Source organism: Mustela putorius, unplaced genomic scaffold, assembly GCF_011764305.1.
Source record: "Mustela putorius furo isolate JIRA1106 unplaced genomic scaffold, ASM1176430v1.1 tig00000228_pilon_pilon_pilon, whole genome shotgun sequence".
NCBI lineage: Eukaryota > Metazoa > Chordata > Mammalia > Carnivora > Mustelidae > Mustela > Mustela putorius.
In genome coordinates, this window is record NW_025421322.1 from 40,062,522 (window position 1) to 40,074,950 (window position 12,429).

At 64.2% G+C, this 12,429-nt stretch overlaps 1 protein-coding gene across 1 annotated transcript; it reads right to left on the reverse strand.

Annotated features, from left to right (window-relative positions):
• Positions 1–1,391: 1,391 nt before the first annotated feature.
• LY6D (lymphocyte antigen 6 family member D) lies at positions 1,392–3,063 on the reverse strand. The gene is made up of 3 exons (XM_004743650.3): positions 2,946–3,063; positions 2,096–2,194; positions 1,392–1,902 (listed from the first exon to the last, which is right to left on the reverse strand). The coding sequence occupies exons 1-3, from the start codon at positions 2,995–2,997 to the stop codon at positions 1,667–1,669; spliced, it is 387 nt and encodes a 128-aa protein (XP_004743707.2). The 5' UTR covers positions 2,998–3,063; the 3' UTR covers positions 1,392–1,666.
• Positions 3,064–12,429: the final 9,366 nt, after the last annotated feature.

Sequence of the window (12,429 nt, forward strand, 5' to 3'; positions counted from 1 at the left end):
CCCAAGTGAGAGGAAGCCTGTCCCCATGAAGACCTGCATGTGGGTGTCCATAGCAGCATCCCTCTGAGCGCTCGGGCCTGGGGACACGCCAGCTGCCGGCCGGCAGATGCACGGAGGGACGGGCCACAGCCCACGGCGGCTGGGCCGCATGGTGGCCGCACAGCCGAGCTCCAGCAGGGCCAGGAGCGAAGTCTGGGATGCCCCAGAGCAGGGCTGCATCTCTGAATCCTGTCGGCTCTGTTTTACCGAGTTCTGGACAACGTGGGCTGCTGTGCAGTGTGGGGGTCTCCGTCTGAGCAGTCGCGAAGAACACGGCCAGGAACAGAGCAGACCCGGGGTTGCCCGGGGTGGGGTGCGCAGGGAAGGATGGAGGGGGCACGGGCAGGGGTGCGGGCGGCTTTGGGGGGAATGGCTGTGCTCATTGTCTTGATGGTAGTGACAACCTCGTGCCCACGACATGTCCAAGCCCATCGCTGTGCACACTTGAGGGCGCTGCGCGCTGTACCTCGAGGGCGCCTTGATGAAACAGCACCATGGGTCAGGTGGTGAGGAAAGAGCTGTGGGGAAACGGGGATGGGGGTGGGGCTGGGGCAGCCTCCGCGCATGGGCCACACAGGGACACCGGTGCGTCAGACGGTGGCGCCCGTGCGAGGCTCCTGGGACGGCAGCACAGGCACCAGGCCCCGCGGCTCCCGCCGCGTGGCGCCGCTCCTGGGGGCCCTACAGCTTCACCATCTCCCTGCCCTGCACCCTGCTGGGGCCCCCAGCAGCCAGGAGTCCCCCTTGCCGGCACTGGACTTGGGCCTCTGTCTGACCCACAGTGAGGCCTGAGAGCGTGGTGACTGTCCGAGGGGTGGAGGAAGCCCCCAGAAGCCTCTGGTCCCCCGAGGAGCGGGGAGGCTGCTGGCTTGGACACCTGCCGGGTTCTGGGAACTCCCAGATGCAATGGTTCAAATTGTCCGGATCCAGACAGCAAGCCCCTAACCCAGGCAGTGGGGCCCTGAAGCCATGCAGCTGGGCCAGGGTCAGTTTACCTGCCTTGGGTTGATCCCGATCCCTGGTGAGCTCAGCAGCCCCCTTGGCCAACCTCCCCAGGGTGGATTTGGGGTGTGTGTGTGTGTGTGTGTGTCTGAGCACTTGGGCTGGGTGCCAGAGCCTTCTGCCCTGCACTGCAACCCCCACCCCGAGCATTCCCCCTTCTGGGGCTGGCAGAGGACGCCTGGGGAGAGTTATGTCTCCTCTGAAGATGAGGAGTGATGATGGCATTTCAGGCCTCGTGCACGATGCCAAGACTGGGCCCGGGTGACAAGCCCCAGGAGCTGGGGGCCTGTGTGCCCGGATGGCCCCCTCCCCACCCCCTGCAGCCCCCGGATAGCACAGACACAGCCACAGTGATTTTCAGTCCTTTATTCCTCTGCAAATAGAAAAATAAACAAAACCCGAACAGAATGAGTGTCCAGTCAGAAGGGGTCCAAATGCCTTCTGTCCCCTGCCTTCCTGCCGCTCGGGGACGTACCTCACCGTTCTGTCTGGGAGAGGGGGCCCCAGACCCTGGCAGGCCAGCTCAGCCAGGGGCTTCCCAAGCTCCCCTCCCCGCAGGCCAGTGGGAGGGGCTGTGGAGCAGGAAGGGCCTGGGAAAGGGATGGGGTTCCCCGCCGTGGGGAGGTCACAGGCTGGGGCCCGCGAGGAGGGCGAGGAGGCCGAGGGCTAGGGCCAGGCCGAGGCTGGCGCCGGGGGACAGGGTGCGGGCGGGCGCGCTGCTCTGCAGGCTCCGGTTGCACAGGTCGTCCTGGCAGCACAGGGTGGCGGCCGCCCCGCTGCTCACCTGGCCGGGCAGGCTGTGCGTGGGCGTGCACGCCTCCACGCAGTCCTTCTCCACCAGGTTCCCCAGCAGGGGCTCCACTGCGGACAGGTGGTTCGGTCAGCCGGCACCGCGGCTTCGGGCCCCCCAGCCCAGGCAGCCGGCCCCTGTAGCCCCCAAGTCCCAGTCCCCCGCCCCTGGGGCCCCGGGACCCACCGACACGGACATCCTTCTGGCCATGGTCCCGCGAGCCCTGGGGCACTTGCACAGAGCCCCGCCCCAGCCCGCACTCACCCTTGGTCCTGGTCCTGCAGTAGCGCGAGCCGGCCGCACAAGTCTGGGGTCTCTCGCAGTTGGAGGAGCTGGAGCAAACATGGCAGCGGAGGGCACGGGCTGGGGGGGGAAGGACACAGGGGGGGCTGGAGCACGGGCTGGGAGGGACACGGGGGGCCTGGGGTCGCTGCCTGGCCACAGCCCTCTGCCAGCCTTGCCACCGGCCCCTCTGAGGGGACCCCGCTGGTGCTCCTGCACACACCCCCCGGGGCCAGGAGGTGATGATCCTCCATGGCTGGGACAGTGGGAGGAGGCTCCTGTGCCGGGCGTGTCTAGAGAACGGGTGTCAAGGTGGCTGGTGCAGGCTGGGGACCTTGCCACGGGAGAGTCCCGGAGCTCTGACGCTTCCAGGGAGCAGCCCACCATGGCTGGCCCCGCCCCAGAGCCTGTCCCCAGTGGTCCCCACCACGGTCATGAGGACCTGAGGCTAAGTCAGGGCCAGGGGGTTTCAGCTCTACCATGCTGAGCTTGCGGGAGGCGGGTTGCCTTGGGGACAGAGTCAGGGGCTGGATGACTGGCCGCTGGTCATCCTCCGAGGTGGGGGAGTCTCAAGACAGCTCCCCGCCCTGCTCTCCCTCTCTGTGTTGGATCCTGGGGGCCGATTCTCAGCGTCTCCGACTCTGTGATATGTTACATCTGATTCCACTAAGCTAAGACCTGGGTTCGTTTTGTTTTAAATTCTGAGTCTGGCATCCCGGGAGCCCAGAATGCCCGGAGCCTAATGGGGGGTACTGCAGGCTTCCCACGCGTGTCCCGCAGGTCCCTGCCCCCCGCCCCCCGCCCCCCGCCCCCTGCCCAGCCCCTCACCCACCTGGCCCAGCAGCCACGGCCAGCACAGCAAGGAGCAGGAGAGCTGTCTTCATCTCGGGGCGTCTCTGGGAGCAGTGGGGGCCCCTCCTCTCTGGAGACCTTATAGCCCAGGACCGGTGCTGGTGGGAGGGGTGAAGGTGGGGACCCAGCCAGCGGCATTCCAGCTGCCCCACCCTGGCTGGCCCACGCCCACCAGCCCGGTGCATGGCTGCCCCTGCCCCTGCCGCCTGGAGGGATCGCTGCGCCTTGGCTGCCTGTCCCCACGGGGCAGGGGTCTGCCGTCCCCCATCTCAGCTCTGACGAGGCCTCAGCAGGCTCTGTAGCTCAGCGCCGGCTTCTCTCTCCGATGCTCCGTCCGTCCCTAGATTGCTTCGTCTCGGACTTTCCACTCCCTCCCTCACCCTGACCCTCAGATAAGGTCGACGGAGTCACAAGCCTAGGCAGGTGCCCTGTGGGGAGCCAGAGTTGTGCCCGGGGGCAAGCAAGGCAGGTGTAGGCTCTGGCCCTGGCTTCCTGGGCTTGGGGCTCAAGACTGCTCGGTGGGCCCACGGGGTGTCGGGAGAAGGACCCCTAGGCGAGCAAGGCATCTTGCTGAGAGGTCAGGACCTCAGGGTAGTGAGGAGGGAGGAGGCCGTCCTGGGGCGGGACCGGCGGCTGGACAAGCCTGTGGATGAACCTGCAGAGACGTGAGCCCGGACCAGGTGCATCAGGGGGAGGCGCAGGGGCAGAGCTGATGGGGGAAGGGTGGGGGTGGAGGCAGAGACTCAAGGGTTCACTGACCCAGAGACCCCAAGGGCCCCTGAGTCTGCAGCGGCCCTGCCTTGGACGCTGCCCCTCCAGTACTCTGCACTTGCTCCGGACACGGTGGAGGACCAGCAGCCTTTATCCGGCCTTGGGACCAGGCCTCTCTGTCTCCTGCTCTGGTCCCCAAGGGCAGTGAGCTCTTCCAGGTCAGGGGTGCAGGGCGCTGGGTAGATCCCCCCAACGTCACCTTCACCGTCTCAGAGCGCTCGTGGGGAGGGAAGACCCCGCCCCTACGCGCAGGTTCCCTGAAGCTTTCCCTGTCTGCTGGCTGGCCACGGCCCCTCCCGCCGCTCGGCTGTGCCCGGCAGACCCTGCTGGGTTCTGGGGGGTCCCCTATGGAGGCCTCCCCTGACCCTGTCCTGGCAGGCCACGCTGACTGTGATGGGGAGTCAGGCCAGAGCACAGAACTTGGCCCTGGGCCTGCGCCAGCCCCCTCCCTGCAAGTACTGGAGGGGCAGGGCCTGCGGCTGGGAAGGCGGCCCTGGGCTGGGGGGAGGGCAGGGGCGGAGCCAGCCTGCAGCTCTTGGGAGCCCTGTGGGCTCAGGCCGGGGAGATCTGGGAGCCCTTGGCCCTTCCTCCCGCGTGCCCTGCACAAGCCAGCTCCTGAGCGGGGCCCCACCTGGGCGAGGCCGGCCGCCTCGTGGTGCCAAGGGGCCGGGAACGTGCGGCCTGACCCTCTGGGCCGCCCTCCCTAAAGATGCTGCTGGCCCTGGTGGGACGTGGCCAGTGGCCAGAGGCGCAAGGCCGGCAGAGCGTTTCCTTCCAGGACCCCGGCGGTGCAGGGAGGGATGCCGGCGAGCCCCCGGGGCAGCCCCACACCAGCAGTCTGAGCCTGTCCCCGGGCTGGTCCCAGGCTCCCTGGGCCTTATGCAGGGTAGCTGGGGCCTCTTTTGACGAGGCAGGTAATATGGGGGAACTGTGCACTCAGCCAGAGAGAGGAGGTCACCCCAAGCTCTGAGGCCTGGAATTCATCGGGCACAGCCCGTCATGGACAGATGAAGGAGGCCTCAGGAAGCAGGATGTGGGGCTCAGTGACAGGGTGGTGACTGGCATGGGGGGTGGGGTGGGAATGACAGGTGCGGAGGGATGACTCACTGAGGCCAGGGGCAGAGAAGCTACTAGAACAACGGGTTTGGGGGATTGGGTTTCCTGTAGGGCCTGGTAGAGCTAGGGGTCCAGACCAGGAGTGGAAGTTTGAGCACGAGGCTGCCGGGCTGCCGGTTCCCCCCACTGCACCCCTGTCCCATCCTCACGGGCACCTGAGGCTTCACTGGCCATGTGCCCGTCAGGCAGGGACAGACACCTGCCAGAAAAGAGGGGGATCCGTGGGAAGACAGCCGTCGGCTCTGACAGGGCTGCCAGTGAGGGCATGGGCTGCCCACTAAGACGAGAGCTGCCTGTCCAGGGGCTTCCCAGCAGGGCCGTCATCGGCAGCCTCAGACACAGTTTACTTGAGCAAGAAAGCGGGCGATTTCCATGGCAGGAGCTCTCGGAGTCGTTGGAACAGTACAGTCAGGGAGGGCTGCCTGGAGGTGGTGGCCTGGCTGCCCTGATCTTGGAGGCAGATCTCAGGGGAGAGAGGAGCCGTCATGGCCCCTTAGGTTGGCCCCCTTCCAACATCCTTTCACTGGTGAGGAGACGAGGTCCTGCGGGGACCCCGCTGGTGCCAGCCCGACAGTTCCAGGTGATGTGGCCTCCCCTCCTGTCCTCGCTCGTCCTCCGGAGAAAGCCGCCACTCTCCGGCATGCAAGCCCTCTCACCCAGTCCCCGGGGCCGCTGGGTCGCTGGGCCCGATGGCGCCAGGGAATTGTTGGCAGCAGAAACAAGGCCTCGAAGAGGTCTTGGAGGGGCCAGGAGTGCTCACGCCCTCACCCCTCAGCCCTGCCTGCTTCCTGAACTCAGCGGCGCCAGGACAAGCCCAGACCTCTGCTGCCTCGTGCCTTTCCTGCTCACGCCCCCGCCCCCCTCCCCCTGTTCCCCAGGGTCTCAGCCTTGGGGTCGGAGAGGGGAATCAAGGCCTCGATCACTGGGCTCTGGGGGTCCCTGGGGTCCCACAAAGGGGGCGAGTGGCTCAAAGAGGAAGCGCCTGGCTCAGGGCAGACAGTGGCCACTCCAGACTTTCTGAAAAGGCAGCCTAAGGGGTCCCGGGGCCCTGCCTAGGGCGAGGGTGGGCATTAGGATGGGCAGGTCGGGTTCCCTCCCTGGGGGCGCCCCTGCACCTTGGGGTCTGCAGACAAGGCTTCTTTCGTTTCCGGATGCATCCTGCATGAGGGCTGGCCGGCTGCACACAGGGACGCACAGCGCCGGGCCGCCGCTCACTCGTCATTGAGCAGTACCCGACATGGACCACGCGCTCAGGGCCCAACAGAGACAGACAGGAGGGACGGGGCCAGCCCGCAGGACCCCAGGTGAGCTGGGGAGATGGGGCACAGACAAGTGGGCCCCATGTGCGCGGGATGATCGGGGGAAGGGTTGGGGCCTCCTGAAGAGCGGAGCAGGGACAGGCCGTTGGGGCCTCGGTCTGGGCTGGGGGGGCCTCGGGCTTGGCACATCCCTCCGTCCCCACAGGGCTGAGGTGACGACCCAGTGAGTCAGGCCGTGCAGGGGTACAGGGTCACACTGCCCTGGGGGGGCCTGCCTTGTGCCTCCACTCACGGACCCGCACATGCCGACAGGGCCTCCTTCGGACGATGTAGAGAGGGCAGGGCCTTGCTCAGGATCAGCTGGCCAGCCGGTGGGAGCCAGAGCCGGGCCTGCCCTCCTCCCCCAATTCAGTCCCTGGCTGGCCTGGGGCTCTTACCCCACGCCCACGCCTCCCTACTCCTCCCTCCTGTGCGGGAGACTCGCCGTCACACACAGGGCCACAGGCCCAGACACGGGTCTCTCTCACCTGCTTCCCAGGGCTTGGCATGGCCCACCTGTCTAGATCATCCCCTGGGACCCTGGCCACTAGTGCGGGGCCTCCCTTTCCTGCTGTGCCAGAGTGCAAACCCAGGGAGCAGACACACCGGTTCTCAGGTCTGGCAGCCAACTCCCCTGAGAGAGGCCCCACAGGATCTCTGCCCACATCAGCACCTAGCACCAGCACTTAGGACTAGCACCTTAAGACCAGCACCTAGTGCCAGCACCTAGGACGAGCAGAGGTCTGGCATGCACCCTGCCTATCAGTTTCTCTGGCTGTGTCCCTTTGTGAAGTAGAGGAAGAGGGCCTGCCGAAGGCCGTGGGCACAAGCCATAGAACCCAGCAACCCTGGGGACCTTGGAGTTCCAAGGGCACAGGCTCTTAGCACTGTGGGCTTGTGGAGCCTGGGATCCCAGAGCTGAAGAACCCAAAGAACCTGAGAATCATGAATCCAAACCACATGACTCCAGTTAGAATGGCCAAAATCAACAGGACAGGAAACAACAAGCGTTGGAGAGGATGTGGAGAAAGGGGAGCCCTCTTCCACTGTTGGTGGGAACGCAAGTTGGTGCAGCCACTTTGGAGAACAGTGTGGAGATTCCTCAAGAAATTAAAAATAGAGCTTCCCTATGGCCCTGCCATTGCACTACTGGGTATTTACCCCAAAGATACAGATGGAGTGAAAAGAAGGGCCATCTGTACCCCAATGTTCATAGCAGCAATGGCCACGGTCGCCAAACTGTGGAAAGAGCCAAGATGCCCATCAATGGACGAATGGATAAGGAAGCTGTGGTCCATATACACTATGGGGTATGATGCCTCCATCAGAAAGGACGAATACCCAACTTTTGTAGCAACATGGACGGGACTGGAGGAGATTATGCTGAGTGAAATAAGTCAAGCAGAGAGAGTCAATTATCATATGGTTTCCCTTACTTGTGGAGCTTAAGGAATAACACGGAGGACATGGGGAGATGGAGAGGAGAAGTGAGGTGGGGGAAATCGGAGGGGGGAGACGAACCATGAGAGACCGTGGACTCAGAAACAAGCTGAGGGGTTTGGAGGGCAGCGAGGTGGGGGGATTGGGAGGTGGTGGGTATTGGGGAGGGCACGGATTGCATGGAGCACTGGGTGTGGTGCATAAACACTGAGTCTTGGAACACTGGAAAAATAAAAAAAAAAAAAAAAAAAAAAAAAGAAGAACCTGGGAATCAGGTATCCTGTAGGGAGTTTATTCTCCCCATGTGAGCAAAGCTCCCTCTAGGGTTCTAGAAAAAGACAGAGTGTTCACGTTCTATCTCTAGGTTCACCGCTCTGCTGTGCCGCTGCTCAGTGCTCCTCCTATTGTAGCCTGAGCCTGTGGCTCTAAACCCTTGAGCTCCATGATGGCATTGGGTATAAGTTCCAGGGTAGCGAACACCAACAACCTATGCAATCCACCATCTCTCTGTTACTTGTCCACTCATTCTTCCATCTGCCCATCCACAGGCTGCCAGCCAGCCTGTGTCCATCGATAGATCCCTTCATCCGCCCATGGACCCACCGTAGACCCACCGTAGACCCACCCATCCGTCCTTCATCCATCCACCCATGCGTCCTGTAGCAGAGTTTCCGTGATGTCGCTCTCCCGTCTTCTCTTCCCTTTCTGATGTACCTGCACACCGGTCCTTGACAAGAGAACACAGGAATTCTCAAAGACTGTGGAGTGAACCCAGGTGGGGGCTCTCAGAGCCTTACCTCTGCGAGTGGTTGGCGGGCAGCTCTGGGTCTTGCGACACCCAACATACAGAAATGCTCTTTTTATTTAAGATTGTATGATCAGGTGGGGGTGGCTTTGAGAGGGTGTCATTGATCCTAACCCTTAAGAGTTGGTCTGTCTGTCTCTGGCCACTAGTGCCTCTTACACAGAGCATGACAATCCGGAGCCCTCTCATTGGTCCCTTGTCCCTTGAGAATAGCAAATGGCCCCTTGTTGGGTCCTGCCAGCCTTTTAAGTTCCACTAAAACACTACCAGGACAACCAGATTTTTTTAAAGGTTTTTTTCTTTTAAGATTTCAACATCATTTTCTTTTTAAAAAAGATTTTATTTATTTGACAGCGAAAGAGGGTTCACAAGCAGGCAGAGAGGCAGGCAGAGGGAGAGGGGCAAGCAGGCTCCCCACCGAGCAGAGAGCCCCATGTGGGGCTCGACCCCAGGACCCTGAGATCATGACCCAAGCCGAAGGCAGAGGCTTAACCCACTGAGCCCCCCAGGTGCCCCAACCAGACTTTTAAAAATAGGTTTTTTTGGAAATAACTGGTGACGTTCTTGGATGGGGACTACTGTCCTCCCAAGTACGTGTGGGGGAGGGCTTCAGTCTCGCACTGAGACCCACACTCCAGGCGTAAGCAGCCTTTTCCCAGCCCCGTACTTTATAGACGAGGTTCCTGGAGCTCGTCAGGGCACAGGGTGAGGCACGGGAGCCGGCAGGGCCAGGCGGCCTGGGCGCTGTCCTTACTCAGCCTGATGCGGAGGAGATGCAGCCCCTGCCCCCTGGGGCTCGGCAGTTGCTGAGTTTGGAATCTACAGCAGCCCGGCTCAGCCACTCCCTGCTCAGCCTGGTGGCCTCAGGGGCCTGCTTTGGCACTGGGCCCTGGTCTAGGGGGTTTCATGCTGTTGCAACCTGCTCTGGGTGTGGGGCTGGGCTCTTCAGGGCAGGGAGTGGGTCCTAAGCTGGGCCCGGCAGAGAGCTCATTGCCTACAGAGCTTATCAAGGGCTTATGTCATCTCACCCTGGGAATATTATGTAAGGACAGAGCAGGGCTGCTCCTTGGGGAGCAGGGGATGTTGGGGGGAGGCCCAGGAACCCCCAGAGCGGAGCACAGCCTTGGGGTCAGCCCTGGCGGTGACCCCCGGGGCACACAGAGCCAGGACCAAAGCCACCAGGCCGGCCACTCTGGGCTGCAAGGAGCAAGTTGACCAAGCTCTCCGCTCTGGCTGCCTTCCCGCCTGTGTCCTCAGCAGCTTCGGGAGGGACAGGTCAAAGCCCGAGTCCCTGGCTGCGGCCCCACACCCATGCCACCCTGCAATGTTCCTCCCTGAGGCTCCAACCCTGCTGCCCCCTCGGGATTCCTGCCCCGGGGTCTCCCTACACACCCTCCAGCCCTTTCTCACCCTGGGCCTTTATACCTGTTGTCCTCACAGGTTCCCAGGGTCCGGATCACAGCTGTCACCTGCCCCTCAGAGAGGCTGGCGTTCCCTCCAGCACTGCCCTTCCCCCCTCCTCCCCCCCTGCCCCAGTCCTGGGGAGGACTGGCCTGCGCTGGTCTGTAGGCTTGCTGGCTGTGGCCCCATGTGCGTGCTGCTGCACTGGTCCCAGCGCCAGCACGACCCTGGTGTGTGGTGGGCGCTCTCTGAGTGTCTGTTGATTTAGTGACTGTGGTGCCGCCGTGGGGGGTGGGGGAGAAAATTCTGGCTCTGGGCAGACCACTCTGCCAGCCCAGAGTTGAATCTGAAAAGCTGTTTGTGTCTCAGTGTCCTCTAATGTCCTCACGTGGAACAGTCTCTTGGTCCCCCCCGCCCCGACTTCTGAACGCAGAAGCTCCCGGAGGAAGAGGCGGTGGGTCATGATGTGGCACCCACTGCGGCTTTCCGTTGTGACTTGTAGGGGTGGGGCGTGCCCTGGAGGGAGGGCTGGTCGGACAGGAGTCAAGAGAGGGACTTTCCACTCTGCTTAAGAAAACCGACCTTCCAAGGCTGCGTGGGGCCACCGTACCCCAAACGCCTGAGATGTGAACACTTCACATGGACCCCAAACCAACCTCCTCCTGGGTCCCTGGAGCCCCGCAGGCCTGGCCACGAAGGGAAATCGTACTGGAGGCTCGGAGGGGCCCCAGGGGAAGGCTGGCATCCTTGCTTCCAAGCCGGGCCCCCTCCGCTGCCGGGTCTTCCAGGGTCTTCCTGGGCACAGAAGGAGCCACAGCAAGTCTGCCAGCACCGGGCACCCTCCCACCGGCCTGAGTCCCCACACGCCTCCGGAGCACTGAGCTTCCGCCAGAACGGCCGGTCCAGGGCAGGAGCAGGCACCGGGCGCCCGCAGCAGGCCGAGCTCACAGGCGCCGGGGGGCAGCGGCGCTGCCAGGCCAGAGAGGCGGCCGCTGGGAATGGGAAGGAGCGCCAGGCCGGGCGGTGGGGGCTGGCGGCTGAGAGAACGGTGGTGGGGAGGCCGGGCGGGTAGCGGCGCATCTGCCGCCGGTTCCCAGACCTGAGGCCCATGCCCAACCGGGGAAGCGGCTGCCTTTACCACGCCCCGTGGCCGTGGCCTTGAGCTGTGGGAGCCCACCTCCGCCAGGCAGGCCCCCCAGGAGGGAGGTGAGGGTCAGTGATGTGACGGAAGGGAAAGGACTCGGGGCCTGCGTGGGGGGAGGCAGGCGGACCGGGCTAGGCCCCATAGGCTGGGACAGGGAGACCCCGCAGGAGCCGTGGGCAAGGGCACCCGTGTGAGGCTCTGCGGAGAGGCCCTGCGCAGAGGCTAGGGAGGGCCTTGCCGGCCAAGGAGAGCCTCGCGTGCCTGGCTGGGCCCCGACCGGGGGTGCAGCGCGGTGGGGGTTGTGGGGCACACGGTGGGGCTACCACGGATGTCAGGGGACCCCATGTGAGCCCCCAGGTCGAGGGGGTGGGAGGGGGTGCTGGCTTCTTGGGTTCCGAGGGGAGCGTGCTTGTCCCCGCTGAGCTTGTGCGTGAGAGTGCACCCACCCTCTGTAGAGAGCTCCCCGCCTCGTCGGAGGCACAGCCCTCCGCCCCCCAGTTCAGCGTCTCAGAGAATGGGACAGGACAGGATATGTGGCTTTATTCCCCCTCACGGGCTCCCAGGGGTGGGCTTGCTGTGGGCACCCCTGCCGGAGGCGGTGACAGCCGGCAGCCGAGGGATCGGCACAAGCCTGCCTTCACCTGGCAGGGACTGGGCGGGGACGTGGCGATCCCTGAAAGCCTCATCCTCTCTCCAAGCTTCGGGCAGTGAGCCAAGGGCCCCGGGAGGGGCCTGGCAGATCCGACAGGGTGCCTGGCTCCCAGGAGGCCCTGGTGGGCCAGGAGGAGTGAGCGTGCCCACTGGGGTGTGAGTCAGCCGTGGAAGGAGTGGGCGGGGGATGCACGTGGGAGCCCAGGGGTGGCTGGTGCTGGGGTGGGGGGAATGCCCCGACCTCTGAACCACCCCTCCATGCACAGTGGCTCTGGGCACACGAAGCTGGTTGGGAAGGAACCCCCAGTGGAAGCCCCTGAAAGCGGATGGAGGGAGCCAGGGGGATGGAGGTGCCCTTCCCACTGCTGGGTGGCTGGGACCCAGGGACTCAGGACAGGGCTGAGGGTCCCTCGGAGGGGGCTTCCTGAGCAGGGGGGAGCCTCCCTCCCAGGGACAGGAGCCCGGGGTCTGGGTGGGGCCCAGGGGAAGCCAGGAGGAGCCCCAGGAGAGACAGAAGCTCTTCTTGCCAGCTTGGCAGTGTGCGGGGAGTGGCATGGCTGCAAAGGACCACAGGGTCCAGGCGACAGCCAGCGCCAGGGCGGGCACGGCAGGCTCACCAGGCTGCCCGGAGCAGTGGCCATAGCAGGCTGGCCAAGGCGCTGAGCCACAGGGCCCCTGGGCTGCCTGCCAGGCCCACGGCTGCGCTGCGGTTACACTGGCTGCCCTGGCAGCAGGAGACGGAGAGGGTGCGGCCGTCCGAGGACATGGTGCTGTTGGGACACACCGGGGCGCAGGACTTCATGACCAAGATGCCTCCGGGGTTTGCTGTGGAGAGAGG

Coding starts and splice junctions, on each gene's coding strand:
- LY6D (XM_004743650.3), bottom strand. CDS start 2,997: ATGAAGACAGCTCTCCTGCTCCTTGCTGTGCTGGCCGTGGCTGCTGGG. Junction 2,195..2,945: donor GGCCGTGGCTGCTGGGCCAG/GTGGGTGAGGGG, acceptor TTCCCCCCCCAG/CCCGTGCCCTCCGCTGCCAT. Junction 1,903..2,095: donor CTGCAGGACCAGGACCAAGG/GTGAGTGCGGGC, acceptor ACCTGTCCGCAG/TGGAGCCCCTGCTGGGGAAC.